This window comes from Mobula hypostoma, chromosome 3, assembly GCF_963921235.1.
Source record: "Mobula hypostoma chromosome 3, sMobHyp1.1, whole genome shotgun sequence".
Lineage (NCBI taxonomy): Eukaryota > Metazoa > Chordata > Chondrichthyes > Myliobatiformes > Myliobatidae > Mobula > Mobula hypostoma.
The window spans coordinates 95,891,227-95,918,363 of record NC_086099.1 but is presented as its reverse complement, the minus strand read 5'-3'; the positions used below and the strand labels follow the sequence as shown (position 1 = coordinate 95,918,363).

The 27,137-nt window shown below is 41.7% G+C and overlaps 1 protein-coding gene across 1 annotated transcript in view; it reads right to left on the bottom strand.

Moving 5' to 3' along the window:
• Window positions 1-7,319: 7,319 nt before the first annotated feature.
• LOC134344153 (coiled-coil domain-containing protein 158-like) overlaps window positions 7,320-27,137 on the bottom strand; it is a 163,438-nt gene continuing 143,620 nt past the window's right edge. The window contains exons 23-25 of the mRNA XM_063043481.1: window positions 13,582-13,767; window positions 12,746-12,847; window positions 7,320-9,245 (exon numbers count right to left, since the gene is read on the bottom strand). Of these exons, the coding sequence (XP_062899551.1) occupies window positions 9,169-9,245; window positions 12,746-12,847; window positions 13,582-13,767 (365 nt within the window). The 3' untranslated portion in view covers window positions 7,320-9,168. The remainder of the gene's footprint in view (window positions 9,246-12,745; window positions 12,848-13,581; window positions 13,768-27,137) is intronic.

Sequence of the window (27,137 nt, the reverse complement as noted above, 5' to 3'; positions counted from 1 at the left end):
AATGGCATTGGAGAGAGATAGGAACAGATAAGTTAGAAAAGCATTTAATTGGAGTAAGGGGAATTATGAGGCTATCAGGCAGGAAACTGGAAGCTTAAATTGGGAGCAGCTGTTCTCAGGGAAAAGTACAGAAGAAGTATGGCAAATGTTCTGGGGATATTTGTGTGGAGTTCTGCATAGGTACGGTCCAATGAGACAGGGAAATTATGGGAGGGTACAGGAACCATGGTGTACAAAGGCTGTAATAAATCTAGTCAAGAAGAAAAGAAAAGCTTACGAAAGGTTCAGAGAACTAGGTAATGTTAGAGATCTAGAAGATTATAAGGCTAATAGGAAGGAGCTTAAGAAGGAAATTAGGAGAGCCAGAAGGGGCCATGAGAAGGCATTGGTGGGCAGAATTAAGAAAAACCCCAAGGCATTCTACAAGCATGTGAAGAGCAAGAGCATAAGACCTGAAAGAGTAGGACAAGAGGATAAGACATGAGGATAAGACATGAAAGGATATGACCTATCAAGTGTGACAGTGGGAAAGTGTGTATGGAACCGGAGGAAATAGCAGAGGTACTTAATGAATACTTTACTTCAGTATTCACTATGGAAAAGGATCTTGGTGATTGCAGTGATGACTTGCAGCGGACTGAAAAGCTTGAGCATAAAACATATTAAGAAAGAGGATGTGCTGGAGCTTTTGGAAAGCATCAAGTTGGATAAGTCGCCAGGACCGGATGAGATGTACCCCAGGCTACTGTGGGAGGCGAGGGAGGAGATTGCTGAGCCTCTGGCGACGATCTTTGCATCATCACTGGGGATGGGAGAGGTTCTGGAGGATTGGAGGGCTGCGGATGTTGTTCCTTTATTCAAGAAAGGGAGTAGAGATAGCCCAGAAAATTTATAGACCAGTGTGTCTTACTTCAGTGGTTGGTAGGTTGATGGAGAAGATCCTGAGAGGCAGGATTTATGAACATTTGGAGAGGTATAATATGATTGGGAATAGTCAGCATAGCTTTGTCAAGGGCAGGTCGTGTCTTACGAGCCTGATTGAATTTTTTGAGGATGTGACTAAACACACTGATGAAGGAAGAGCAGTAGATGTAGTGTATATGGATTTCAGCAAGGCATTTGATAAGGTACCCCATGCAAGGCTTATTGAGAAAGTAAGGAGGCATGGGATCCAAGTTTGCTTTGTAGATCCAGAACTGGCTTGCCCACAGTAGGCAAAGAGTGGTTGTAGATGGGTCATATTCTGCATGGAGGTCAGTGACCAGTGGTGTGCCTCAGGGATCTGTTTTGGGAACCTGACTCTTCGTGATTTTTATAAATGACTTGGATAAGGAAGTGGAGGGATGGGTTGGTAAGTTTGCTGATAACACAAGGGTTGGAGGTGTTGTGGACAGTGTGGAAGGCTGTCAGAGGTTACAGTGGGACATTGATAGGATGCAAAACTGAGCTGAGAAGTGGCAGATTGAGTTCAACGCAGGTAAGTGTGAGGTGGTTCATTTTGGTAGGTCAAATATGATGGCAGAATATAGTATTAATGGTAAGACTCTTGGTAGTGTGGAGGATCAGAGGGATCTTGGGGTTAGAGTCCATAGGTTGCTCAAAGCAGCTGCACAGGTTGACTCTGTGGTTAAGAAGGCATACGGTTCATTGGCCTTCATCAATAGTGGGATTGAGTTTAAGAGCCGAGAGGTAATGTTGCAACTATATAGGATCCTGGCCAGACCCCACATGGAGTACTGTGCAGGGTTCTGGTCCCCTCACTACAGGAAGCACATGGAAACCATAGAAAGGGTGCAGAGGAGATTTACAAGGATGTTGCCTGGATTGGGGAGCATGCCTTATGAAAACAGGTTGAGTGAACTCAGCCTTTTCTCCTTGGAGTGACAGAGGATGAGAGGTGACCTGATCGACGTGTATAAGATGATGAGAGGCATTGATTGTGTGGATAGTCAGAGGATTTTTCCCAGGGCTGAAATGGTTGCCACAAGAGGACACAGGTTTAAGGTGCTGGGGAGTAGGTACAGAGGAGATGTCAGGGGTAAGTTTTTTTACTCAGAGTGGTGAGTGCGTGGAATGGGCTGCTGGCAATGGTGGTGGTCTTTTTAGAGACTTTTGGATAGGTACATGGAGCTTTGAAAAAAAGAAGCTTATAGGTAAGCCTAGTAATTTCTAAGGTTGGGACATGTTTGGCACAACTTAGTGGGCTGAAGGGCCTGTATTGTGCTGTAGGTTTTCTGTGTTTCTATCCAGTGTCTTTCCTTCATCAACTTTCCTGGTAACCTCTTCAAAAAAAAACTGTAAGATTGGTTTGACACAACTACCACACACAATGCCATGTTGACTGTCCCTAATAGGACCCTGTCTATCCAAATACTTTTATATCCTGTCCTTTAGAATACCTTCCAATAATTTACCCACTACTGACATCAGGCTTGGCAGCCTATAATCTTAGAATTTACTCTTAGAACCTTTCTTGAACAATAGGATAACATTAGCCATCTTCCTGTCCTCTGGCACTTCACCCATGATTAAGGATGTTTTGATTACCTCTGCCAAAGCCCCTGCAATTTCTGCGCTAGTCTCCCAAGAGTTCAAAGGGGACACTTTGTGAGACCCAGGGGACTTATCCACCCTAATTTTCCTTGACAGCAAGTACCTCCTCTTCTGTAATTCGTATATGGTCCATGATCTTAGTACTGTTTTGCTTCAGTTCTATAGACTCTGTATTTACTCAGGACATGGACACGGATGCAAAATGTGCATTTAAGATCTCCATCTCTTTTGGGTCCATGCATAGATGAACACTGGATCAACCTTGTGCCTTGATATCCTTTTGCTCTTAATGTCTCTGTAGAAGAGCTTTGGATACTCCTTCACCGTGACTGCCAGAGCAACCTCATGCTTTCCTTTAGCCCTCAACAGTTTTTGCTGCTTATACTTGTAATGCACCTCTTACTTAACCAGGGACTCAATACTCCTTGAAAAAACAAGGCTCCCTAAACCATGAATTCCCAACCTTTTTTTTGTGCCATGAACCAATACCATTAAGCAAGGGGTCTGTAGAACCGAGGTTGGGAACCCTTGCCCTAAACTGTTAGCTGTGTCTTTTATTCTAACAGGAACGTAAAATTCTGTACTCTCAATATTTCATTTTTGAAGGCTCCCTACTTGGCAAGCATCCATCTCCCAGACAACAACCTTTCCCAATCCACACCTGCCAGAACCTTTCTGAGGCCATCTAAGTAGGCTTTTCACCAGTTTAGAATCTCAATCTGAGGACCAGACCGTTCTTTGTCCTTAACTAACTTGAAACTGAGAATTATGATCACCAGATACAAAGTGTTCCTTTAACACACTCTGTCATCTGCCCTGCCTTGTTCCCTAATAGGAGATCCAGTATTGCATGCGGTCTAGTTGGGAACACTATATATTGATTAAAGAAACTTTTTCGAACACATTTGACAAACTCTATCTCATCCAGTTCTTTTACAATATGGGTGTCTCAGTAAATATGTGGAAAGTTAAAATCACCTATCTTATGTTTCTTGTGACTTGTATATTGGTGTAATTTAAGACTTAGTTGCTCATTTTGCACTGAATCTTAGCATAGAAGTTCATTATACATCTTCTTTTACTATCAGAAATTCACGTATTGATTTTTGATTCAAAATTCACAAAGTGTCTATGCAAGTAGAAAAGGTGGTAAAGGTGTATAGAATGCTTGCTATTGGTAGGGGTGTTGAGTACAAGTGTAAGAAAATCATGCTGCAGCTACATAAGAACAATTAGTTTTGTGCCTTTCTGGTTGACCCAGCCTAGGAAGGACGTGGATGCAACGGGGTGAGTGCAGAAGAGGCTTATAAAAATCAAGTTCCAGTTTAATTATCATTCAACCATATATAAATACAGCCAAACAAAACAGTGTTTCCTGGGGCCAAGGTGCAAAATATTACTAATGCCACACAGCATACGGCACTTGGCACAGAAACTTCATATGGTTAAGATGCCTCCTGGATTAGGGGATATGAACTATAAGGACAGGTTGGACAAACTTGGGTTGTCCTCATTAGAGCACTGGAGGCTGAGGGGAGACCTGGTAAAGGTTTTTTAAAGTTGAGAAGCACAGAAGAGGTAGACAGAATTGTTTCCCCAGGCTAGAAATGTCATAGCAGAGGACATGCTTTAAAGATTGGGAAGGGAGAAATGTTTAAAGGTGATTGATACACAAGCTTTTACAGTGATTGATAGGTTCCCTTATGGATTACTGGGGTAATAGTGGAAAAGGGGGCAGTTTGGCAGAGTTAGAGGCTTTTAGATCAACACATGAACTTGAAAGGATGTGAATAATACACAGGAGGACATTTGGTATAAATCAGATCAAGATCAGTACAACATTATGGAAAGAATCGCCAGTCCAGAGCTGTACTGTTCCATGTTCAATGTATTTTACATATTTACTAAATTGCACGCTGAAGATCAAATCACCATTTCAGGCTCTTCACCTGAATTACATCTGCCTTCAGATTGCCATTTTAAATCTATGCAGGAACAATTTGAGACTGCTGCTCTCCCAAAATGGCATTCCATTCCAAGTGTCTTAATAACAATTATGGCTAGAAATGTTTTTTAAATTAATAAGTTAATTTATTATGGGCACATGTATTATGTTACAGTGAAAAACTTGGATACTGCCTATATAGATCAATTAGTTACAATGCACTGAGGTAGTACAGGGTAAAGTGCAGCGCAGGTAGACGGTAAGGTACAAGATCTCAAGGTAAATTGCGAGGCCAAGATTCCATCTTATTGTACAAAGGAAACATTCAACAGCCTTGTTTAGAAAGAAACAGGAGCTGTCCTTGAGCCTGTGGTATGTGCTTTCAGCCTTTTGTATGGTTTGTCTAATGGGAGGGGGATGAAGAGAGAATGTTTGGGGTTGGTGGGATCTTTGATTGTGCTCTCTCCTTTACTAAGGGTTAAAGAAGAGTAGACAAAGTCCATGAAGGGGAGGCTGATTTCTGTTATATACTGAGCTGTGTCCACAATTCTCTGCAGTTACGGGATGAGTTGTTGCACCAAACCAAGAAGCATCCAGCTTGCATATCTATAAAAGATTGGTGAGGGTCAGAGTGGACATGGTCAAATTTCTTTAGCCTCCTGGGGAAGGAGAGACATTGGTGCACTTTCTTAGCCTTGATGCTAACATGGACAGGCTATTGGTGAAGTTCAGCCCTGCGAACTTGAAGCTTTCGACCATCTCAACCTTAAATCATTGATGTAAACAGGAGCATCCCCACTGCCCCCTATTGCTGAAGTCAATGACCAGGTCATTTATTTTGCTCACACTGAGGGAAAGACTATTGTAGTCACACAAGGTTCTCTATTTTCTTCCTGTATTCACATCATTATCTGAGATACAGCTATTACGATGGTATTATTTGCAAACTTGTAGATGGAGTTAAAGCAGTATCTGGCCACACAATCGTGAGTGTATAGGAGTAGAGTAGATGGCAGAGGATAAAGCCTTGTGGGGCACTATTGTTGGGAACAATTGTGGTGAAGGTGTTGCCTCCTATTCCTACCAATTATATCCTGTTGGTCAGGAAGTCGTAGATCCAGTTGCAAATAGAGGGTTTGAGTTCCGGGTTTAGGGGTTTGGAGTTGAGTTTGCTTGGAATTAGTATTTAAGGCAGAGCTGTGGTCAATAACCAACAGTCTAATATAGGTGTCTTTAAAAGAGGTCAGCACGGGTATGTTCTATCCTCCTCTCTCCACTTCCACCCCTCCAATAACAGCTGAACATCAAAGCAAGAATGAAATCTCCGATTTCAGATTTTGTTAGATAATGCAAAATCAACATCAAAGACCTGAAGCTATAATATCTACTCTGCAGTTACACTGTAAAGTCTGTAAGATTTGCACTTGCTGAAATACTTAACGCAGGTTGGTAGGAAGAGTATTTGATACTCGGTCATGACTTCCCCCCACTCTCCCACCTACACAAGCTTTCGAATATAAATCCCAGACAAAAGAGATTTAGAGATGCTGGAAATATTGAGCAAACACATACAAAATGATGCAGGAACTCAGCAGGTCATGCAGCATCTGTTGAGGGAAATAAACAGTTGATGATAATCAGTTGAGACCTTTCATCAGTACTGGAAGGTAAGGGATGGAGATGAGCATAAGTTGGCAGGAAAAATGTTGACCCAGATGAGGGAGGAAGGAAGCTGGATGGGGTATGAGGATTCAAGAGAAAGCTGTGAAAATCTAGAAGGTGACAGGAGGAAGAGGTAAAGAGTTGAAGAAAGAACATGACGAAGAGGACTGTACACCATGAATAAATAGGAGGAAAGGGAAAACCAGAGGGAGGTGATGGAGAGGTTATGAGGGTGGGAGAGCAGGAGAGAGTGGAAGAAAGGGCCACCGAATGAGAGGAAATAAAGGAAGGGGAGCAGAGTGGTTATTGGAAGTTACAGAAATCAATAGCCATGGCTTCAGATTGAAAACTGTCACGATGGAATGTGAGGTGTTGCTCCTGCAACCAGTATTTGGCCTCAATGGAGGCTGTGGCAGAGTGAAAGTGCTTGATGAAGCGGTCCATCAATCAGTCCTGGGTCTCTCTGATGTTGAGGAGGCTAGACTGGGAGCACTGGATGCAATAAGTGACCTTCACCTGGAAGGACTGTTTAGTGTCCACTTGGTGGTGAGAGAGGAGTTGAAGAGGCAGGATTAAAAGGTTTCAAGGAAAAGTGCCAGGAAAGAGACCGAGTGGACAAGCAGGTCACAGGGAGAGCGATCCCTGTGGAAGGCAGGGGGCGTGGAAAGGAAAAGATGTGGTAAGTGGCGGGATAGTGTTGGGATGGCAGAAGTTTTGGAGAATGATGTGTTGCACACAGAGGCTCGGGGGAGGTAGGTGAGACAGATGTGCGGGAAATAGAGGAGATGGCTGTGAGGGTAGCATCAATACTGCTGGAAGGGAAGCCCAATTTTCTGAAATAAGAGGACATCTCAGATGTTCTGGAGTGGAAAGTCTAATCCTGAGAACAAATGTGCGGAGGGAGGAACTGAAAGGGAAAAGCACACGTTTTATGAGTGATGGCGAAATGAAGCATAGTCAATATAACTGTGGAAGTCAGAGATAATCTGTCTCAGGTGATGGTGACCGAGAGCCCACAAAAGGGGAGAGAGAGGTGTCAGAGATGGCCCAAGTAAATTTGAGGGCAGGGTTGAAGCTGAGTACGCGTGCAGGAAGCAGCATCGATGTAGCCAAAATTCAAAGTAAATTTTATTGTCAAAGTACATATGTGTCACCAGATGTTACCTTGAGATTTATTTTCTTGCAAGCATTCACAGTAGAACAAAGTACAATAGAATCAATGAAAAACTACACACTACACGTGAAGACTGATAAATTGTGCAAATACAAACAAGTAATAAATAAATAAATACATACATAGATAGATAAATAAAACCAAGACCATGAGTTATAGAGTTCTTGAAAGTGAGTCTGAAGTTCGTGTTCAATGGTCAGTTCAGTGTTGTGGTGAGTGAATTCATGATGCTTGAGGGTTAACCAACTGTTCCTGAACCTGGTGACATGGGACCCAAGGCTCCTGTACGTCCTTACTGATGGTAGCAGTGAAAAGCCACCATGGCCTGGATGGTCGGGATCCTTGGATGCTGCTTTCTTCTGGCAGCACTCTTAGTAGATGTGCTTGATGACAGGGAGGACTCTTCCTGTGATCCACCATTTTTGTACTTTTTGCTCTTGAGCACTCTCATTTCTATTGCCAGGACAGATCCCCTGATATGATAACATTCAGGCATTTTAAGTTCCTAATTCAAACCACCTCCAATCCCCTGATGAGCATTGGGTCATGGACCTCTGATTTCTTCCTCCTGTAGTCAATAATCAGCTCTTTGGTTTTGCTAACGTTGAGCGAGAGTTTGTTGTGGCACCATTCAACCAAATTTTCAATCTCCCTCCTATATGCCAATTTGTCACCACCTTTGATTCGCCCAACAAAAGTGGTGTCGTCAGCAAACTTGAATATAGCATTGGTGCCGAACTTAGCCTCACAGTCATTAGTAAAAAGTGTATATGTAGTGAAGAAAGTTGTCAATGTAGTTAGGCCAGCTGGTGGCGCAAAGGCATCAGCGCCAGACTCCGGAGCGAAGGCTCCCAAGTCGGGCCACCCCCTGAGCATGCTTTCCATCCATGCCGGGTTGACTGTCGAGCTAGCCACTCGGCCTCATACAATAAAAAAAAGGTCGAGTCAGGAACATTCGTATTGTGACCTGGTTAATCCGAAAGGAGACCAATCCTGACACCACACGCCAGACAAGAATGGCTGACTGTCTGGTGCGACGTGCAATAAAAAAGTTAGTTAGAGTTGGGGAGCGTTACAGTGTAGGCTTGGAACATGACTGCTCCATGTAGCCATCAAAACGGAAGGCACAGCATGGGCCCCAGCGATTAGTCATTGTACACCTTTGGTCTGCGAGGAGCCAAAAGAGAAAGTGTTGCGAATATAAATCCAACATCACTTCACTGGGACATGTAAAATTAATATTTTTCAAACATAGCTGTCAAGGGTTTAAGCACAAAGATATCAATGATCTCAAAAGGCATGCAAACAAAGTTCTTTACTGCATATCAGTATATGTGACAACCATTAACTCAACATCTTAGTTCTTTGGGTGGAGTGGGGTTGGTTAGTGAGAACTTTTGTTAATTACTTCAAAATACGCTTCAGTTGGTCAACACAAGTGAACATTTTGTTGCATTGTCTTGAATTTGTACAGTAACCTTACACAGTGGTGTGTGTAGAAAACACAGGAGCACTTCCAGTGAATTAAAGTAGATATCATTCATCATTCTGATCCATCCCACTCCCTCATGTTACCCCAGTAAGAGCCTTTGCTGTTTATCCCATGCACAATAAACTGAGCATTGAAACAGTTAAGGCATTTAATACAGAACATTGGTATTTCAGTGACTTTGCATCGACAGTAGCCACAGTTCTCTCATGCTGATCATCAACTATTTTCAACTGCATAGACAGACCTTATTTCACAAGATCTTAAATAGCAGCAGATTTTATTTTTGTACTGCACCAAGTCAAAAGCCGTACATCGTAAGCAATAAAATGCAGAAACTGGATGTCACTTCTTTAGGACCTTTTCTCTGTCTCTTACTCTCTTTATCCTCTTCTCTTGGTTTCTGATCATGGAGGACATTTCTGCAAATCAAATAGTTTACATTCTGTAACAATTTTAATTTGGTTAAATTAATGAATCAAAACTTGAAAAATAATCTTGTTACAAACAAATATATTTTCTGGTTGTAAGCATGCATCAGAATATTTTAATAACATTAACAGGTGAAGTGATCTCTTTAATGGAGAAAATACAAAATAATAATCATCGCAGCAGGAGGAGGAGCGAGGGGCTGGGGAGAGCACTGAGTGCTGGGAAGGAGCTGACGAGCTGAGGTGAGAGTGCCTTAAAAGGAGCATGGAGGGCAACTGAAGGGTTAAACAGAGTGTTGATTAGTTGATTAGAGGGAGTGAGTACTTGAGATAATTGTCAGGGACAAATAAAAGCAGGGGTAACTGAAGAGGAGTGGCCAGTGAGGAGTGAGGAGTGAGGATTTGAGGCCGAGGCCGCCCCCAGTGAGGTAAGGCTGGGTAAGTTCCTTTAATTAATTTAATTAACTTAGGTGTAGGTAATGGAGGCAGCAGTTAGGGCAGTTGAGTGCTGTGAATGCAGTATGTGGGAAGTCTGGGACAGCACAATTGTCCCTGATGACTACACCCGTAAAAGGTGCATCCAGCTGCAGCTCCTAACAAACTGAGTTAGGGAACTGGAACTGGAACTGGAGCTGGATGAACTTTGGATCATTCGTGAGGCAGAAATAGACAGGAGTTTCAGGGAGACAGTCACCCCTAAAAGTCAGGAGACAGGTAACTGGGTGACTGTCAGGAGAGGGAAGGGGAATAGACAGTAAGAGCAGAGCACCCCTGTGGCCGTTCCCATCAACAATAAGTATACTGTTTTGGATACTGCTGATGGTGATGACCTACCAGGGACAAGTTGTAGTGGTTGCATCTCTGGCACTGAGACTGGATCCTCAGCTCAGAAAGGAAGGAAGGAAAAGAGGAGAGCAGTAGTGATAGGGGATTTGATGGTTAGCAGGACAGATAAGAGGTTCAATGGAGAGAATGAGAATCCTGGATGGTCTGTTGCCTCCCTGGTGCCAGGGTCTGTGATATCTCAGACTGAGTTCTTGGTATTCTCAGGAGGGAGGGTGAGCAGCCAGATGTCATGGTCCATGTAGGGACCAATGATGTGGATAGGAAGGAGGAGGAGGTCCTGCAAAGAGAGTTTAGGGAGTCAGGTGAAAAGTTAAAGGACAGGACCTCCAGGGTTGCAATCTCAGGATTGCTATCTGTGCCACGTGCTAGTGTGGCTAGAAACAGGAAGATAATGCAGCTAAATATGTGGCTAAGGAGATGGTGCAGGAGGGAGGGCTTCATGTTTCTGGACAATTGGACCTTGTTCTGGGGATGGTGGGACCTGTTCTGACAGGACGGTTTGCACCTGAACTGGAGGGGGACTAACATCCTTGCAGGAAGGTTTGCTAGTGCTGCTCTGGGGGTTTTTAAACTAGATTTGCAGGGGGAGGGGAACCAGAGTGTTAGAGCAGATAGTGAGGTGGAGGAGGATAAAGGTCATGCGAGGACTACATGTATAGACAGAAATCAAAGGTTTTTACGTGATAGAAATGTTCTCAGGTGCATCTATTTCAATGCAAGGGGGGGCAGATGAGCTTAGGGCATAGATTGGCATGTGGGATTACGACATTATTGCTATTAGTGAGACTTGGTTGCAGGAGGGGCAGGACTGGCAGCTTAATGTTCCAGGGTTCCGTTGTTTCAGATGTGATAGAGGGGGAGGGATGAAAGGGGGAGGAGTGGCATTACTAGTCAGGGAAAATATCACAGCTGTGCGTAGACAAGACAGCCCGGAGGGCTCGTATACAGAGGCCATATGGGCGGAGCGGAGGAACAGGAAAGGTGTGACCACACTAATAGGGTTGTATTGTAGACCACCCAACAGTCAGAGAGAATTGGAGGAGCAAATCTGTAGAGAGATGGCAGACTGATGTAAGAAACTGCAAGTTGTAATAGTAGGGGATTTTAACTTCCACATATTGACTGGGACTCCCACACTGTGAAAGGGCTAGATAACTTGGAGTTTGTCAAATATGTTCAGGAAAGTTTTCCAAATCAATATATAGAGGTACCTATGAGAGAGGATGCAATACTTGATCTCCTATTAGGGAACCAGACAGGTCAGGTTTCAGAAGTACGTGTAGGTGAACGTTTTGGGTCCAGTGACCATAATGTCATTAGTTTCAAGTTAATTATGGAAAAGGATAGGTCTGGTCCTTGAGTTGAGGTTCTAAATAGGAGAAGGGCCAATTTTTGTGGAAATGAGAAAGGATCTAGGAAGAATGGATTGAGATGAGTTGCTTTCTGGCAAGGATGTGTTCAGTAAGTGGAAGGCCAAATTTTTGAGAGTGCAGAGTTTGCATGTTCCTGCCAGGATTAAAGGATAAGTTAACAGGCATAGGGAACCTTGGTTTTCAAGGGATATTGGTGATCTGGTTAAGAAAAAGAGAGAGGTGTATAGCAGGTATAGGCAACAAGGAACAAATGAGATACTTGAAGAGTCTGGAAAATGTAAGAAAATACTAAAGAAGGAAATCAGCAATGCAAAAAGAAGACATGAGGTTGCTTTGGCAGATAATGTGAAGGTAAACCCCGAAGGGTTTCTACAAGTATATTAAGAATAAAAGGATAGTAAGTGACAAAATTGGTCCCCTAGATGATAAGAGTGGTCGTCTGTGTGTGGAGCCTCATGTGATGGAGGAGATCTTAAACAGTTTTTTGCATCAATATTTACTCAGGAAACTGGCATAACATATATGGAAGGAAGGGAAATGAGCAGTAGTGTCATAGAACATATAGAGCATAATTCCCTGAAAGTGGCGTCACAGGTAGACAGGGTTGTAAAGAAGGCTTTTGGCATCCTGACATTCATAAATCAAAGTATTGAGTGTAGGAGTTGGGATGTTATGGTGAGGTTGTATAAGACATTGATGAGGCCAAATTTGGAGCATTATGTGCAGTTCTGGTCACCAGTAAGATTGAAAGAGTGCAGAGAAGATTTACTAGGATGTTGCCGGGTCTTCAGGAGTTGAGTTACAGGGAAAGATTGAACTGGTTAGGACTTTATTCCTTGGGGCATAGAAGAATGAGGGGGGATTTGATAGAGGTTGACGAAATTATGAGGGGTATATACAGAGTAAATGTGAGTAGGCTCTTTCCACTTAGATTAAGAGAGATAAATACCAGAGGACATGGCTTTAGGGTGAAAGGGGAAAGGTTTAGTGGGAACATTAGGGGGAACTTCTTCACTCAGTGGTGGGAGTGTGGAACAAGCTGCCATCTGATGTAGTAAATGCGGGCTCACTCTTAAGTTTTGAGAATAAATCGGATAGATAAATGGATGGGAGAAGTCTGGAGGGTTATGGACTGGGTGCAGGTCAGTGGGACTAGTGGAATAAAGTTTCAGCACAGACTAGAAGGGCTGAATGGCCTGTTTTCTGTGCTGTAGTGTTCTATGGTTCTAATCTTTAGTATTTTGAAATGTGAGCAAGTGACAAGTATTATACCATGATTCTTCAGCTGAAGATCTTCCACCAGGTTTTGCAGACCATCCAGTTTGTTTTGCAGGTTTTTGCAGGCCTGTTCTGCAACATCTGATTCTTCACCATCTAATGAGAAAAAAAATTGGCAATAATAATGATCACCCCCAAAATTGTGGCTAAGCAGGCAGGGTTCCCCAATATTGTTTCTCAGTAAACTGGGATGCCAATCAATTAAGGACTACAATTCTTCTAAATGATCTTCAAGATTTTTGGCATAGCTTTTAAGATAATTCTACTCATTAGTAATTAGAAATGTTCTTTTGAACCAGGAACGTTTATATTTTCCATTTTAAAAGAAGGTAACATTATTACCGTGTACCTATGTACAAATAATGGACCAACAAATGCAAATTGATTTCTTTTTAAACTTTCCACTTAAGATGCTTGTAAAACATTTGATCTCTCCCCCACCCCTCCCCACAATGCAAATTTTAGAGTTTAAAGGATTTGGTCTATCACGTTAGTCTGAACAGTATCTGATTTGTGTTGACATTTGATTAATGCACACTTAATTCTTGCTCCTAATTTGAAAGCAAATTAAATATTAGCAGTCAATCTGTTTTCCTTTGCCAGAATCGAGGCAATTTTTACCTTTTCAGCACTGGGGGTTTAAAGGAATGAAGAAGAAATCAATTGCCCAGGTCATTTAATTATGCAATTGTAATAAGTGCCAATTTGTTGGTAGATCAAGGTATGAAGAGGAACTCCGGGATGAGAATTTTAATGTAAGTGGGTCACAGTGCAGGATAGAATTCAGCTATTTGGCCATAAAGAAAACTTAAGACTGCAACGCTACTTACTGCTGTCTTGTGCTGGGACGTAGCTGGTTCTTGAATCACACACCTCGCTGAAGGGTGAGTTTTCTTTTATAGTCTCACACTGAGGTACAGAGCCAGTTAGCAAGGAAGATACTGGCGATCTCTCTGGTGGTGTCTCCCACTTGAAGGAGGTGTAACATGGACCACCTATCTGCAGTGAGTGGTCAGCTGTAGGGAATTATTAAACATCAGTTTCCAGATCATCAAAATGCATGATAAAACCACCTTTGAATATAATTAGGTAAATAATTGGCATATCTGTAATTTGATTTAAAAAAAAGTAAGTCAGTAACCTTACAAAATAGATCTTCTTCATTCAAGATTTTAATGTTGAAGTAGTATAAATGCAAGCCATTTTGTTCATGGGCAAGTTAATAAGCTAATGTGCTCTGCAGAAATGGATTGGTAAAATGCATCTTGGGAAATGCTCCTCCAGAAATCCATTATAACTTTAAAAAGTGTTCCATAAAACTGGCTGTCTGATAATTATAATGAACTTCCTGAACAGTGACCTGGGCTGGTTATTTTTGACTGTTATTCAAATTGACTAACAGGTAGCCCTTACCTTAAAATTGTTAATTTAAAAAAAAATTCTGAGCACTTCAAAGACCTTTTGAGAAACTGGGAGAAGAGTGTAATATTATCGTTCTGTTTGTTTTAAATTAAAATGGAGTAACATTTACTAGCTTTAAAAAGTTAATTTTACCCCTAGGACTGTATTCATGGATATCCATACATGGTAGAATGACAATTAAATTTAAACTTTAACTTAAGAAAAAATTTGACTACTTTCTGATGTTTCTCTGAACTTTGTTCTTGTGTTTTACTCTTTAATGTATGATTTATTATCTTAGATTACATGAATTTTATAAATGGTAAAACAAGTCCTATTACTTCAACTCAGTAGCAATTGGCTTAAGTGATAAGAGTAAACCTGCATCATTGAAGCTTCATGGCTGGAATGCAAGACAGTGTTGGTGTCCAGTGCGTGGATGCTTTACTTTGTTTGAAAGGCTGGTGAAAGGTCTGCCTCAGGATTTTTTTGCCCAACAAGAAAGTTAGGAAAATTAAAATTTAAATCTTTTCCAAGGTTTCTCACAGCAGTAAATTGACTCTGCAGATAATAACCTTAACCTTCATTTTTTCCTCAGTTGCTCAATGTAATTTACTGAACCTTCTGGTTTCTAAACTTAACAGAACCAGAAGCTGCATAGTTGTTGCACTTTACTATTTTCAAAAACCCTAATTACCAAGGATACAATGCAGTAAATGTACTATTATTTCTAGTTAACCAATCGGTTTAACCTCAAAAATATTACACAATCTCAGTACCAAATACATTTCTTTGAATATCCTAATACCAACATCACAAAAAGCTAAATGCTCTAACTAAGCTTATTCCACCACTCAAAATCTGTAAGTTGGCCTCTTGTCTGCTCTTTACATTTTGAGATTTTTGGGATAGAGGAATTTATAAGGCTTGAACAGACTTGATGTTTGCAGCTATCACAGTCTAATATTCAAACTACTAGTTGAATAGACCTATAGCCTGCTTCATTCTATTTTACATTTATCCAAGTCAGAATTATCATCTTTCAGCAGAAGTCAAATATTAAAATATTTTATAATCAAATTTAAACATGGGAAAGTCTGCTTGCCATTCAACCCCAAGGTAATATATAGCTTGTTTGTTTAGTGTGTCATTCAATATAGAATATTTATAGAGTAGTAGTATACACGATTGAATGTCACAGTTCCATTCTTGAATCAGAAGTGATCTTGACAGATTTCATTTGCAGGTCTTACTTTCATAAATGATTTGACTCTTAACAATCAAGAGATAGTCCAGTATGTAAGAATCTACAGCAGCATAGACACGTGTAATGTTATAAATTGTGATGTGATGACTTCCAAGGATAGTAAGGCAGATATAAAGATGGTGGGTTTGCTGAAAAAGGAAAGACAGCGATTTAGGCTTGTATTCTCTAGAGTTTAAAAGACACAAATGAATTAAAAGGGCTTGATGAAGCAGATATAGGAAAATTTTCCATGATTTGGGATTCTTGGGCCAGAGGGCATAGCTTCAGAAAAAGGAGTATGACTTTTAGGACTGATGGGAAACTTTTCAATGGGTGGTGAATCTTTGGAATTCTCTGCCCTAGAAGACTTTCAAGGTTTAGTTATTGTGTTCATTCAAATTGATTTCTGGGTACTAAAGGAATTGAGAGATATGGCAATAGTGGTGAGAAATGGCACCAAAATTATGAGCCATGGGCTTCATGAATGGCAGAGTGGCAGCAACTCAAAAACATGTAGACATCAGATGTTGTTCATACCAAACATCAGAATTGGGAAGAAATGTGCTCTAAGTAACTTTGACCATGAAATGATTGTTGGTGCCAGACAGGGTGGTTTGAGTTCCTCAGAATCTGCTGATCTCCTAGGATTTTCATACATGATGGTCTCTAGAGTTTACAGAGAAATGGTGCAAAAAAAAACTACAAAACAAATTTCCAGCAAGCAGTGATTCTGTGGACAAAAATATTTTAATGAGAGAGGTCAGAGGAGAATAGCTAGTCTGGTTCAAGCTGACAGGAAGGTGACAGTAACTCATAACCACACGTTATAACAGTGGTGTGCTGAAGAGCATAGCTGAATGCAGAAAATGTTAAACCTTGAAGTGGATGGGCTACAGCAGCAGAAGACCACAAACATACAGTGCACTCAGTACCTTGTGTACCTAATAAAATGGCCGCCAAGTGTACATTAGATATGCTGACCCAAGTTCGATGTATTTAGAGATACAGCGTGGAAGAGGCCCTTCTGACCCAATAGGCTGCACCACCAGCAACCCGCCCATTTAACCTTAGCTTAATCACAGGACACTTTACAATGACCAATCACCTCCAAACCAGTATGTTTTTGGAATGTGGGAGGAAACTGGAGCACCTGGAGGAAACCCACAGGCTTGTAGGAAGGATGTCAAACTTCTTACAGATGGTGTTGGAATTTAACTTAGAACTCCGATGGCCCACTAACTGCTATGCTCCCGTGACGCCCCTTATGAGAAAGTACATGTATTGCACCCTGGAATAGAAACATAGAAACATAGAAAATAGGTGCAGGAGTAGGCCATTCGGCCCTTCGAGCCTGCACCGCCATTTATTATGATCATGGCTGATCATCCAACTCAGAACCCAGCCTTCCCTCCATACCCCGTGACCCCTGTAGCCACAAGGGCCATATCTAACTTCCTTTTAAACATAGCTAATGAACTGGCCTCAACAGTTTGCTGTGGCAGGGAATTCCACAGATTCACCACTCTCTGTGTGAAGAAGTTTTTCCTAACCTCGGTCCTAAAAGGCTTCCCCTCTATCCTCAAACTGTGACCCCTCGTTCTAGACCTCCCCAACATCGGGAACAATCTTCCCGCATCTAGCCTGTCCAATCCCTTTAGGATCTTATACGTTTCAATCAGATCCCCCCTCAATCTTCTAAATTCCAACGAGTACAAGCCCAGTTCATCCAGTCTTTCTTCATATGAAAGACCTGCCATCCCAGGAATCAATCTGGTGAACCTTCTTTGTACTCCCTCTATGGCAAGGATGTCTTTCCTCAGATTAGGGGACCAAAACTGCACACAATACTCCAGGTGTGGTCTCACCAAGGCCTTGTACAACTGCAGTAGTACCTCCCTGCTCCTGTACTCGAATCCTCTCGCTATAAATGCCAGCATACCGTTCGCCTTTTTCACCGCCTGCTGTACCTGCATGCCCACTTTCAATGACTGGTGTATAATGACACCCAGGTCTCGTTGCACCTCCCCTTTTCCTAATCGGCCACCATTCAGATAATAATCTGTTTTCCTATTTTTGCCACCAAAGTGGATAACTTCACATTTATCCACATTAAATTGCATCTGCCATGAGTTTGCCCACTCACCCAACCTATCCAAGTCACCCTGCATCCTCTTAGCATCCTCCTCACTGCTAACACTGCCACCCAGCTTCGTGTCATCCGCAAACTTGGAGATGCTGCATTTAATTCCCTCATCCAAGTCATTAATATATATTGTAAACAACTGGGGTCCCAGCACTGAGCCTTGCGGTACCCCACTAGTCACCGCCTGCCATTCTGAAAAGGTCCCGTTTATTCCCACTCTTTGCTTCCTGTCTGCTAACCAATTCTCCACCCACACCAATACCTTACCCCCAATACCATGTGCTTTAAGTTTGCACACTAATCTCCTGTGTGGGACCTTGTCAAAAGCCTTTTGAAAATCCAAATATACCACATCCACTGGTTCTCCCCTATCCACTCTACTAGTTACATCCTCAAAAAATTCTATGAGATTCGTCAGACATGATTTTCCTTTCACAAATCCATGCTGACTTTGTCCGATCATTTCACCGCTTTCCAAATGTGCTGTTATCACATCCTTGATAACTGACTCCAGCAGTTTCCCCACCACCGACGTTAGGCTAACTGGCCTATAATTCCCCGGTTTCTCTCTCCCTCCTTTTTTAAAAAGTGGGGTTACATTAGCCACCCTCCAATCCTCAGGAACTAGTCCAGAATCTAACGAGTTTTGAAAAATTATCACTAATGCATCCACTATTTCTTGGGCCACTTCCTTAAGCACTCTGGGATGCAGACCATCTGGCCCTGGGGATTTATCTGCCTTCAATCCCTTCAATTTACCTAACACCACTTCCCTACTAACATGTATTTCGCTCAGTTCCTCCATCTCACTGGACCCTCTGTCCCTTACTATTTCTGGAAGATTATTTATGTCCTCCTTAGTGAAGACAGAACCAAAGTAATTATTCAATTGGTCTGCCATGTCCTTGCTCCCCATACTGTATGTGACCAACCTAACATTGATGCCTCCTGATTTCCATGGGATGCCTTTCATTTTCCAAACCATAATGCATTTAAATTTTTTTTGAGAATACTAAAAATTCAAGTAGGGAGTCAGGAATAAATTTTTCAGCTTGGTTCCTTGGTTCTGGTTCCATGTGCTGCAATGACATTTATGATGTCTTTAAATCCTCAACTATAGCTAGCCAACTTGTGTATTTATTTATTTATTTATTTATTTATTTATTTATTTATTTATTTATTTTCTTTTGAGTAACCCTGATACCTAAATACTTGGTATTTAGTTTCTGAATTTCCTTAATGATGGAAAACTTTTACCCATCAAAACTGGTGCTAAAAAGAACAAAGTAGAATCTGTATAAAGAACTTCTGACATAATAGAAAACTGCTTAGTTAAACATTCTCAATTTAACATCAAGCAAGCAAACTTCACTTCCTCATTCCTGCAATTTCCCAATACTTACAAGTATATTTCTTAATATTACAGGAGGTCATTCAGCCCACTGAGCCTATCTTAGCTCAAAGACCATTCCATTTGTCCCATTCACCCACTTATTTCCCCGTAACTGATACTTTCCTGGATGCCTATCGACCCTTTTCTACCTCTTGAATTTTCTGACAACCACCTACACTAAAGGGAATTAATTCAGCAGCATGTCTTGCAATGTGGAATATAAACTAGAAGGCCATAGGGAGATTGTGTTGTGCAAACTGAACACAAATAACACCCAAGGTCAAGATTGAACCTGGTTTGCTTGAGGTTTGAGGCAACGGCACCAAGTGCTGTGCCATTATGCTGCCCACTTCATTACGTTAGAAACAGGAATCACCATATCAAAAGCGGAGGAAGAAAAATAGGAGAAGGAACTCGGTATGAGATGGTTGGGCAAAGATAACTCACCCACAGTGAGTTACCATGTATCTGATGAAGATAGTATTGCAATTGTCTGCCATGCCTCTTGCAAATGAGTAATCCATTTACAATTGGGTCTCAGAACAGAAGCTCAGGTTAAGTACAGTACTAGAAAGATTTTGGAAGCGCAAGATTCCACCCCTGCCCCCAAAGCAATTGAAATTTCAGAAGTTTATATAGAATGGATCCAAAGCAATATTGTAAAGTTGTCAAGGAATTGCTTCTTCATTCACAATTGCAGATTCCAAATATAGAGCTTGCAGGATTACACTTCATTTATATATTCATAATTGTATAGCTTGTTCAAGTGTGGTTGGTTATAGACATTCTCTCTCTTCTTCAACTACTTTTACTTCTGTTGAGAAATAGCCAGGTCAGCTAGCTCCTGTGAGATAGTAAGAAAAAGGCTGCATTAAGATACTAATCTGGATTTTCGTTGTTTTGGAAACTGGCGGTTTCACTTGAAGCTGCCGGCTGGTTTTTGTGTAACTCTGCCAAGGCTGAAGACTCCCAACTACAACAGAATTCTCAGACTTCTATGCCACTATTGCCAGTAGGTGAGCATTTTCTGTTTTTTTCTGAGTAATCTGTTCATCGTCTACGTTAACTTGTTACAGGCAGGATAGACAAAGGAGAACCGGTGGATGTTACGTACTTGGATTATCAGAAGGCCTTTGACAAGGTGCCACACATGAAGCTGCTTAACAAGTTAAGAGCCCATGGCATTACACAAAAGATACTAGCATGGACAAAGTAGTGGCTGATAGGCAGGAGGCAAAGAGCGGGAGTAAAGGGAGCCCTTTTTTGATTGGCTGCTGGTGACTAGTGATGTTCCACAGTGGTCTGTGTTGGGACTGCTACTTTTTACATTATATGTCAATGACTTGGGTGATGGAGTTGAGGGCTTTGTGGCAAAGTTTGCAGATGATATAAAGATAGGTGGAGGGAGGTAGTTTGAGAAAGTAGAGGGGCTACAGAAGGCCTTGGACAGATTAGGAGAATGGGCAAAGAGGTGGCAGATGGAATACAGTGTTGGGAAGTGTATGGTCATGCACTTTGGTAGAAGAAATAAAAGGGTAGACTTTTCTAATTGGAGAGAAAATTCAAAAATCTGAAGTGTAAAGGGACCTGGGAGTCCTTGTGCAGGATACTCGGCCTGCGCTTTTGGTTGAGTGAACTCGGTCTTTTCTCCTTGGAGCAACGGAGGATGAGAGGTGACCTGATAGAGGTGTATAAGGTGATGTGAGGCATTAATCATGTGGATAGTCAGAGGGTTTTTCCCAGGGCTGAAATGGCTAACACAAGAGGGCACAGTTTTAAGGTGTTTGGAAGTAGGTACGGAGGTTATGTCAGGGGTAAGTTTTTTATGCGGTGAGTGGTGAGTGCATTGAATGGGCTGCTGGCAACAGTGGTGGTGGCAGCAGATACAATAGGGTCTCTTAAGAGACTCCTGGGTAGGTACATTGAGCTTAGAAAAATAGAGGTCTATGGGTAACCCTAGGTAATTTCTAAAGTAAGTACATGTTCGGCACAACATTATGGGCCAAAGGGCCTGTATTGTGCTGTAGGTTTTCTATGTTTCTATACCCTAAAGGTTAATTTGCAGGTTGAGTTGGTAGTGAGGAAGGTAAATGCGAAGATAGCATTCATTTCAAGGGGACTAGAATATAAGAGCAAGGATGCAATATTGAGGCTTTGTAAGACACTGGTGAGACCTCACTTGAAAGTATTGTGAGCAATTTTGGGCCCCTTATCTCAGAAAGGATGTGCTGAGATTGGAGAGGGTTCATAGGAAGTTAACGAAAATGATTCCAGGATTGAAAGGCTTGCCATATGAAGAATTTTTGATGGCTCTGTGCCTGTACTCACGAGAATTCAGAAGAAGGAAGGGTGACCTCATTGAAACCCATCAAATGTTGAAAGACCTTGATAGAGTGGATATAGAGTGGATGTTTCCTATGGTGGGGGAGCCCAAGACCAGAGGACACAGCCTCAGAATAGAGAGGCTTCCTTTTAGATCAGAAATGAGGAGCAATTTCTTTAGCCAGAGAGTGGTGAATCTGTGGAATTCATTGCCATAGGCAGCTCAGAGGCCAAGTCATTGGGTATATTTAAGGCAGAAATTGATAGATTCTTGATTGGTCAGGGCATGAAGGGATACAGGGAGAAGGCAGGAGACTGGGGTTGAGAGGGAAAATGGATCAGCCATGGTGAAATGGCAGAGCAGACTTGACAGGCCAAATGGTCTAATTCTGCTCCTATATCTTATGGTCGAAGCCAATGAGCTACTGAATTTTAGCAGAGAAAATAAACTGGGAGAATTGGTAATTTACAGATTAACCAAACTGAATGAGATGTGATCAATCAACCCTCAGAGTAATTGTGGAGGAGTCACCAGTTGGCTTCAGTCAGAAAGATCCTGTGAGGTGCAGTACAGTGCCCTCTCATCAGTTAAGAGCAATGCTCCAGATAAAAGCAGTCTTACATGGTAGATGATAGTCATGTTCAATCTCTTGCAGTTGAAGATTGAGCACACTGATTTTGTCACAAATTAGCGCACTAGTTGATATCTATTTATTACAGAATGAACTAGTCAAGATTATTTACAGTAAAACAAGACAATAGGGCAAATTGTGTTTAAGTTTTCCTTGAGTTGGATAAGAGAAGTGCAGTTGTTGTTGAGTATATGGATTTTGAAAAGGTGTTTAGGAAAAAGTAGCGTTTAAAAGCCTTGGAAGTCAAGCTGGCCTTCCAGGGATGAAGAGAGTAACTGCAGCTTGGACACAAACTGCATCAGAGGACAAAGTATGACAAGTAAAATTGTGAATAGCTGCTTTTGGACTGTGAGCTTGCATACTTCAGAATTTCAAGGTTCAGTATTGATTGCTTTATTAACTCTAAACACTGCAGATTTTATAAATCAAAAACCTCATTACTGGCACTTTACGGACTATTCCGGCAACCCATCTAAAAGTGTTCTCTTTCTCTCAATTATGTCTCACTAAAAATATTCCACTTTATTTTAAAAACATTGAACTTCATTCCATTTACTTTACAAATTTCCTTTGAATTTTACTATCTTCACAATTTACTATAGCTCTAAAAGCATGATCTGCAAATTTTAAAATTGTACCCTGTACCAAGAGTTCAGATAATTTAACTTATCAGAGATCTTGTACAGCAACCTGGACTGCCATATTATACCAGCTCTCAGCCCATAACACAATGGAGGAGGGTGGTCACAAAATTGTTGGTGCTCCTTCCCTCTCCTTTGCTCTTGTAATACTTAATAAAATGATCGTAGGCAACAAGTTTTATGCCTCATTCTTGACTTCTGAAGAAATTTCCGATCAAAAAAGCATTATCAGGATCCAAGGATATTTAATACATCCACAAAATTACTCTGAACTGCAAGAAGCAAACTTCTTTGAAAAATTTACGCTCAATCATGTTAGATTTCTCCTGTGTGGACTACTTGGTGGAGAGTTGTGAGAAATTCACAGGTGGAAATTGTCCTGTACTCAAGGACAGACTGAGTTAATTGGTTGCTCTGACAAACAAAGTAAGGAACTAATGGCATTCAGCAGGAAAGGTAAATTCTACGGCAAGTCCAATTCATTTGAAATCTTTTGGTCTTATGGAAATATGAATCAATAATAAATCCACTGCAAGATCACAGACTTCCATAAGTGCCATAATTCCTCCTCCACCTTGGCTAAGTAAGACTTCCCAGTCTCTGTATCTCAATCCCATCTGGTGTGACAAAACTACTAAATTTACCAATGCTGGGGCTGACTTTTTCTTCAGTTAAGGATTCCCTGGTGGTTGGTATCAGTCAATTACACCTATAACATCTTATACATTGCTCAGGCTCCTCCTCTCCAAATATCTTCATTGACTTTACTTTGTCCTTGGTTTCCAATGTGAGGCTGGCCAACTGAATAACAGGCCAGTGAAACCTGATGACTTTTGTTGGAGTCAGATGCCAGAAAATTAAGAGTCTGTATTTGGATATCATGACAAGTTGGTTAATCATTTCATAGAATGCCCAATGGCCCTGATTTCCACCAAGGTGAAGTGCTTTGAGAGGCTGGTCATGGCATTCATCAAGTCCAGCCTTCAAGACAACCTTGACACATAATTTACCTACCAGTGAAATAGATCAATGGCAGATGCCATCTCCCTGGCCCTACATTCACCTCTGGAGCATTTGGACAGTAAAGACATCATGTCAAACTATTGTTTTTCAGCTTCAGGCAAACCCATCACCAAACTCTAGAGCTTGAGAGTCAATGCCTCCCTCTGCAAATGGATCCTTGACTTCATGATCAATAGACCTCAATCAGTATGCCTGTGAGTTTGATGTCAGTGGTGGGTAAATTGATGGAAAGTATTCTTAGAGATGGTATATACAAGTATCTGGATAGACAGGGTCTGATTAAAAACAGTCAACATGGATTTGTGCGTGGAAAGTCATGTTTGACAAATCTTATTGAATTTTTTTAAGAGGTTACTAGGAAAGTAGGGTAAAGCAGTGGATGTTGTCTTTTTGGACTTCAGTAAGACCTTTCACAAGGTTCCACACGGAAGGTTAGTTAGGAAGGCTCAATCATCAGGTATTAATATTGAAGTAGTAAAATGGATTCAGCAGTGGCTGGATGGGAGACACCAGAGAGTAGTGGTGGATAACTGTGTCAGATTGGAGAACGGTGTGTAGCGGTGTGCCTCAGGGATCTGTACCGGGTCCAGTGTTGTTTGTCATATCTGGATGATGGGGTGGTAAATTGGATGAGTAAGTATGCAGATGATACTAAGATAGGTGGAGTTGTGGATAATGAAGTAGGTTTTCAAAGCTTGCAGAGAGATTTAGGCCAGTTAGGAGAGTGGGCTGAAAGATGGCAGATGGAGTTTAATGCTGATAAATGTGAGGTGCTACATTTTGGTAGGACTAATCAAAATAGGTCATACACGATAAATGATAGGGCATTGAAGAATGCAGTAGAACAGAGGGATCTAGGAATAATGGTGCATAGTTCCCTGAAGGTGGAATCTCATGTGGATAGGGTGGTGAAGAAAGCTTTTGGTATGCCGGCCTTTATAAATCAGGGCATTGAGTATAGGAGTTGGGATGTAATGTTGAAATTGTACAAGGCATTGGTAAGGCCAAATTTGGAGTATTGTGTACAGTTTTGGTCACCGAATTACAGGAAAGATGTCAACAAAATAGAGAGTACAGAGAAGATTTACTAGAATGTTACCTGGGTTTCATCACCTAAGTTACAGAGAAAGGTTGAACAAGTTGGGTCTTTACTCTTTGGAGCGTAGAAGGTTGAGGGGGAACTTGATAGAGGTATTTAAAATTGAGGGGAATAGATAGAGTTGACGTGGAAAGGCTTTTTCCATTGAGAGTGGGGGAGATTCAAACAAGAGGACATGAGTTGAGAGTTAAAGGGCAAAAGTTTAGGGGTAACATGAGGGGGAACTTCTTCACTCAGAATGGTAGCTGTGTGGAATGAGCTTCCAGCAGAAGTGGTTGAGGCAGGTTTGGTATTGTCATTTAAAGTTAAATTGGATAGCTATATCGACAGGAAAGGAATGGAGGGTATGGGCTGAGTGCAGGTCGGTGGGACTAGGTGAGAGTAAGCGTTCGGCACGGACTAGAAGGGCCGAGATGGCCTGTTTCTGTGCTGTAATTGTTATATGGTTATATAGTATGGATAGGCAAAAACACCATGCCACAATATTCTAAACACTGGTGCTCCACAACATTGTGTCCTCATCCACTGCGCTACTCCCTGTACACTCAACCATGTGACCAGATTCACTTTAACTCCATCTACAAGTCTGCAGCTAATATCACCTTGGTGGCATTATTTCAAATAACGATGAGTCAAAGTTCAGGAAGGAGACAGAGCTTAGCGACATTGTGTCATGATAACAACCTTTCCCTCAATGTCAACAAAACAAAGGAGCGGGTCACTGATTTCAGGAAGGGGGCAATGCACTTGATCTTGCCTACATCAGCAGTACCGAGGTTGAGAGCTGCAGGTTCCTAGGAGAGAACATCATCAATGACCTGTCCTGGTCCAACCACACTGATGGTCAAGGAGCTCACCAACTTTATTTCCTCAGGAGGCTGAAGAAATTTGGCATTTCCCTGTTGTCCCTTGGTAATTGCTTTCAATGCACCATAAAAAGCATTCTATCTGGATGCATAATAGCTTGGTGTGACAACTGCTCTGCACATGACCGCTAGAAACTTCAGAGAGTTATAGAGACAGCTCAGCACATTATGGAAACCAGCCTCACCTCTACAGACTATCTATACTTCTATATTTCTCACTGCCTCAGCAAAGCAGCCAGCATAATCAAAGACCCCACCCATCAGGTACAAGGTACAAAACCCTTAAAGCACATACCACCGGGCTCAAGAGCAACTTCTTTCCCACTGTTACCAGACTTTTGAATGGACCTCTTGTATCACACATCAAAGTTGCTGGTGAACGCAGCAGGCCAGGCAGCATCTCTAGGAAGAGGTACAGTCGACGTTTCGGGCCGAGACCCTTCGTCAGGATCCTGAGGAAGTCCTGATGAAGGGTCTCGGTCCGAAACGTCGACTGTACCTCTTCCTAGAAATGCTGCCTGGCCTGTTGCGTTCACCAGCAACTTTTATGTGTGTTGCTTGAAATTCCAGCATCTGCAGATTTCCTCATGTTTGGACCTCTTGTATGTTGAGATGGACTCTTGACCAGACAATCTACCTCATTATGATCTTACAATGTTTTGTTTACCTGCATCACAATTTCTCTGTACCTTTTATGCTCTATTCTACATTGTTGTTGTTTCATCTTATTCTCCTTCATATGCAATGACTTGATCTGTATGAACACTAAGCAAGACAACTGTTTCACTGTATCTTGGTACATGTGACAATAATCTATCAATACTAATACCAAATGCATAAAAGCAGTGCTGAGGAGGGTCACAGCCTGCAAGTAGACACAGAATTATGGAGAGGGGACAATAAGAAGTTCCTTCTACTCAACAGTAGAGCCTGGCTACCTGACCCAAACCTGATGGGTCCCCAACCTGATTTGCATTCAGGTATCTTTTTAAAAAAAAGTCTTTCGAGTGGGGGAAAGTTCTAATTTTTTACTACAGCAGACATCTCCACACTATCCTTCACATTGGAGGGTCGTCCTCCATTTCTTTTGCATCATGACCCTGCAAATACATCTGCCCCCTTTCAGCATCCCTGAAAAGCAACATCCCACACTCTGCTCCATTACTGCCCCAGAAGCTCTGCTCTGCTCCATGCTTTCCTCTTGAACAAGTGCAAGAGGTCCATCTTCCCTCTTACCTCCCCTTCCCACAGCCCTAAACAAATTTACAGTTGAAATAGCAGTTTACCTGTACTTAATACAAGGTAGCTCTTCTCCACAAAATCCCTTTTCTAAAGGCAATGTCAAGGCCTTACCCTGGAGGTGGTTGCCTATCACTTTCTCCAAACTAGCGTGTGGCATTTAAAGATGAAAAGCTTGTAAAGGTACATTTTAAATCTCAGACCATGTTAGATTGTTTGGTGAACAACTACACAGAATGAAATGTATGCTGTGGGCAAACAGTGGTCATCCACTTGTGGGAGAAAGGTATTAAGATCACAGATTTCTCTCTGATGGAACTAAAGGAGGAGGAAGGTTTTTAAACACAAGGATTATGGACTCCTTCACCGCATTTACCTGTT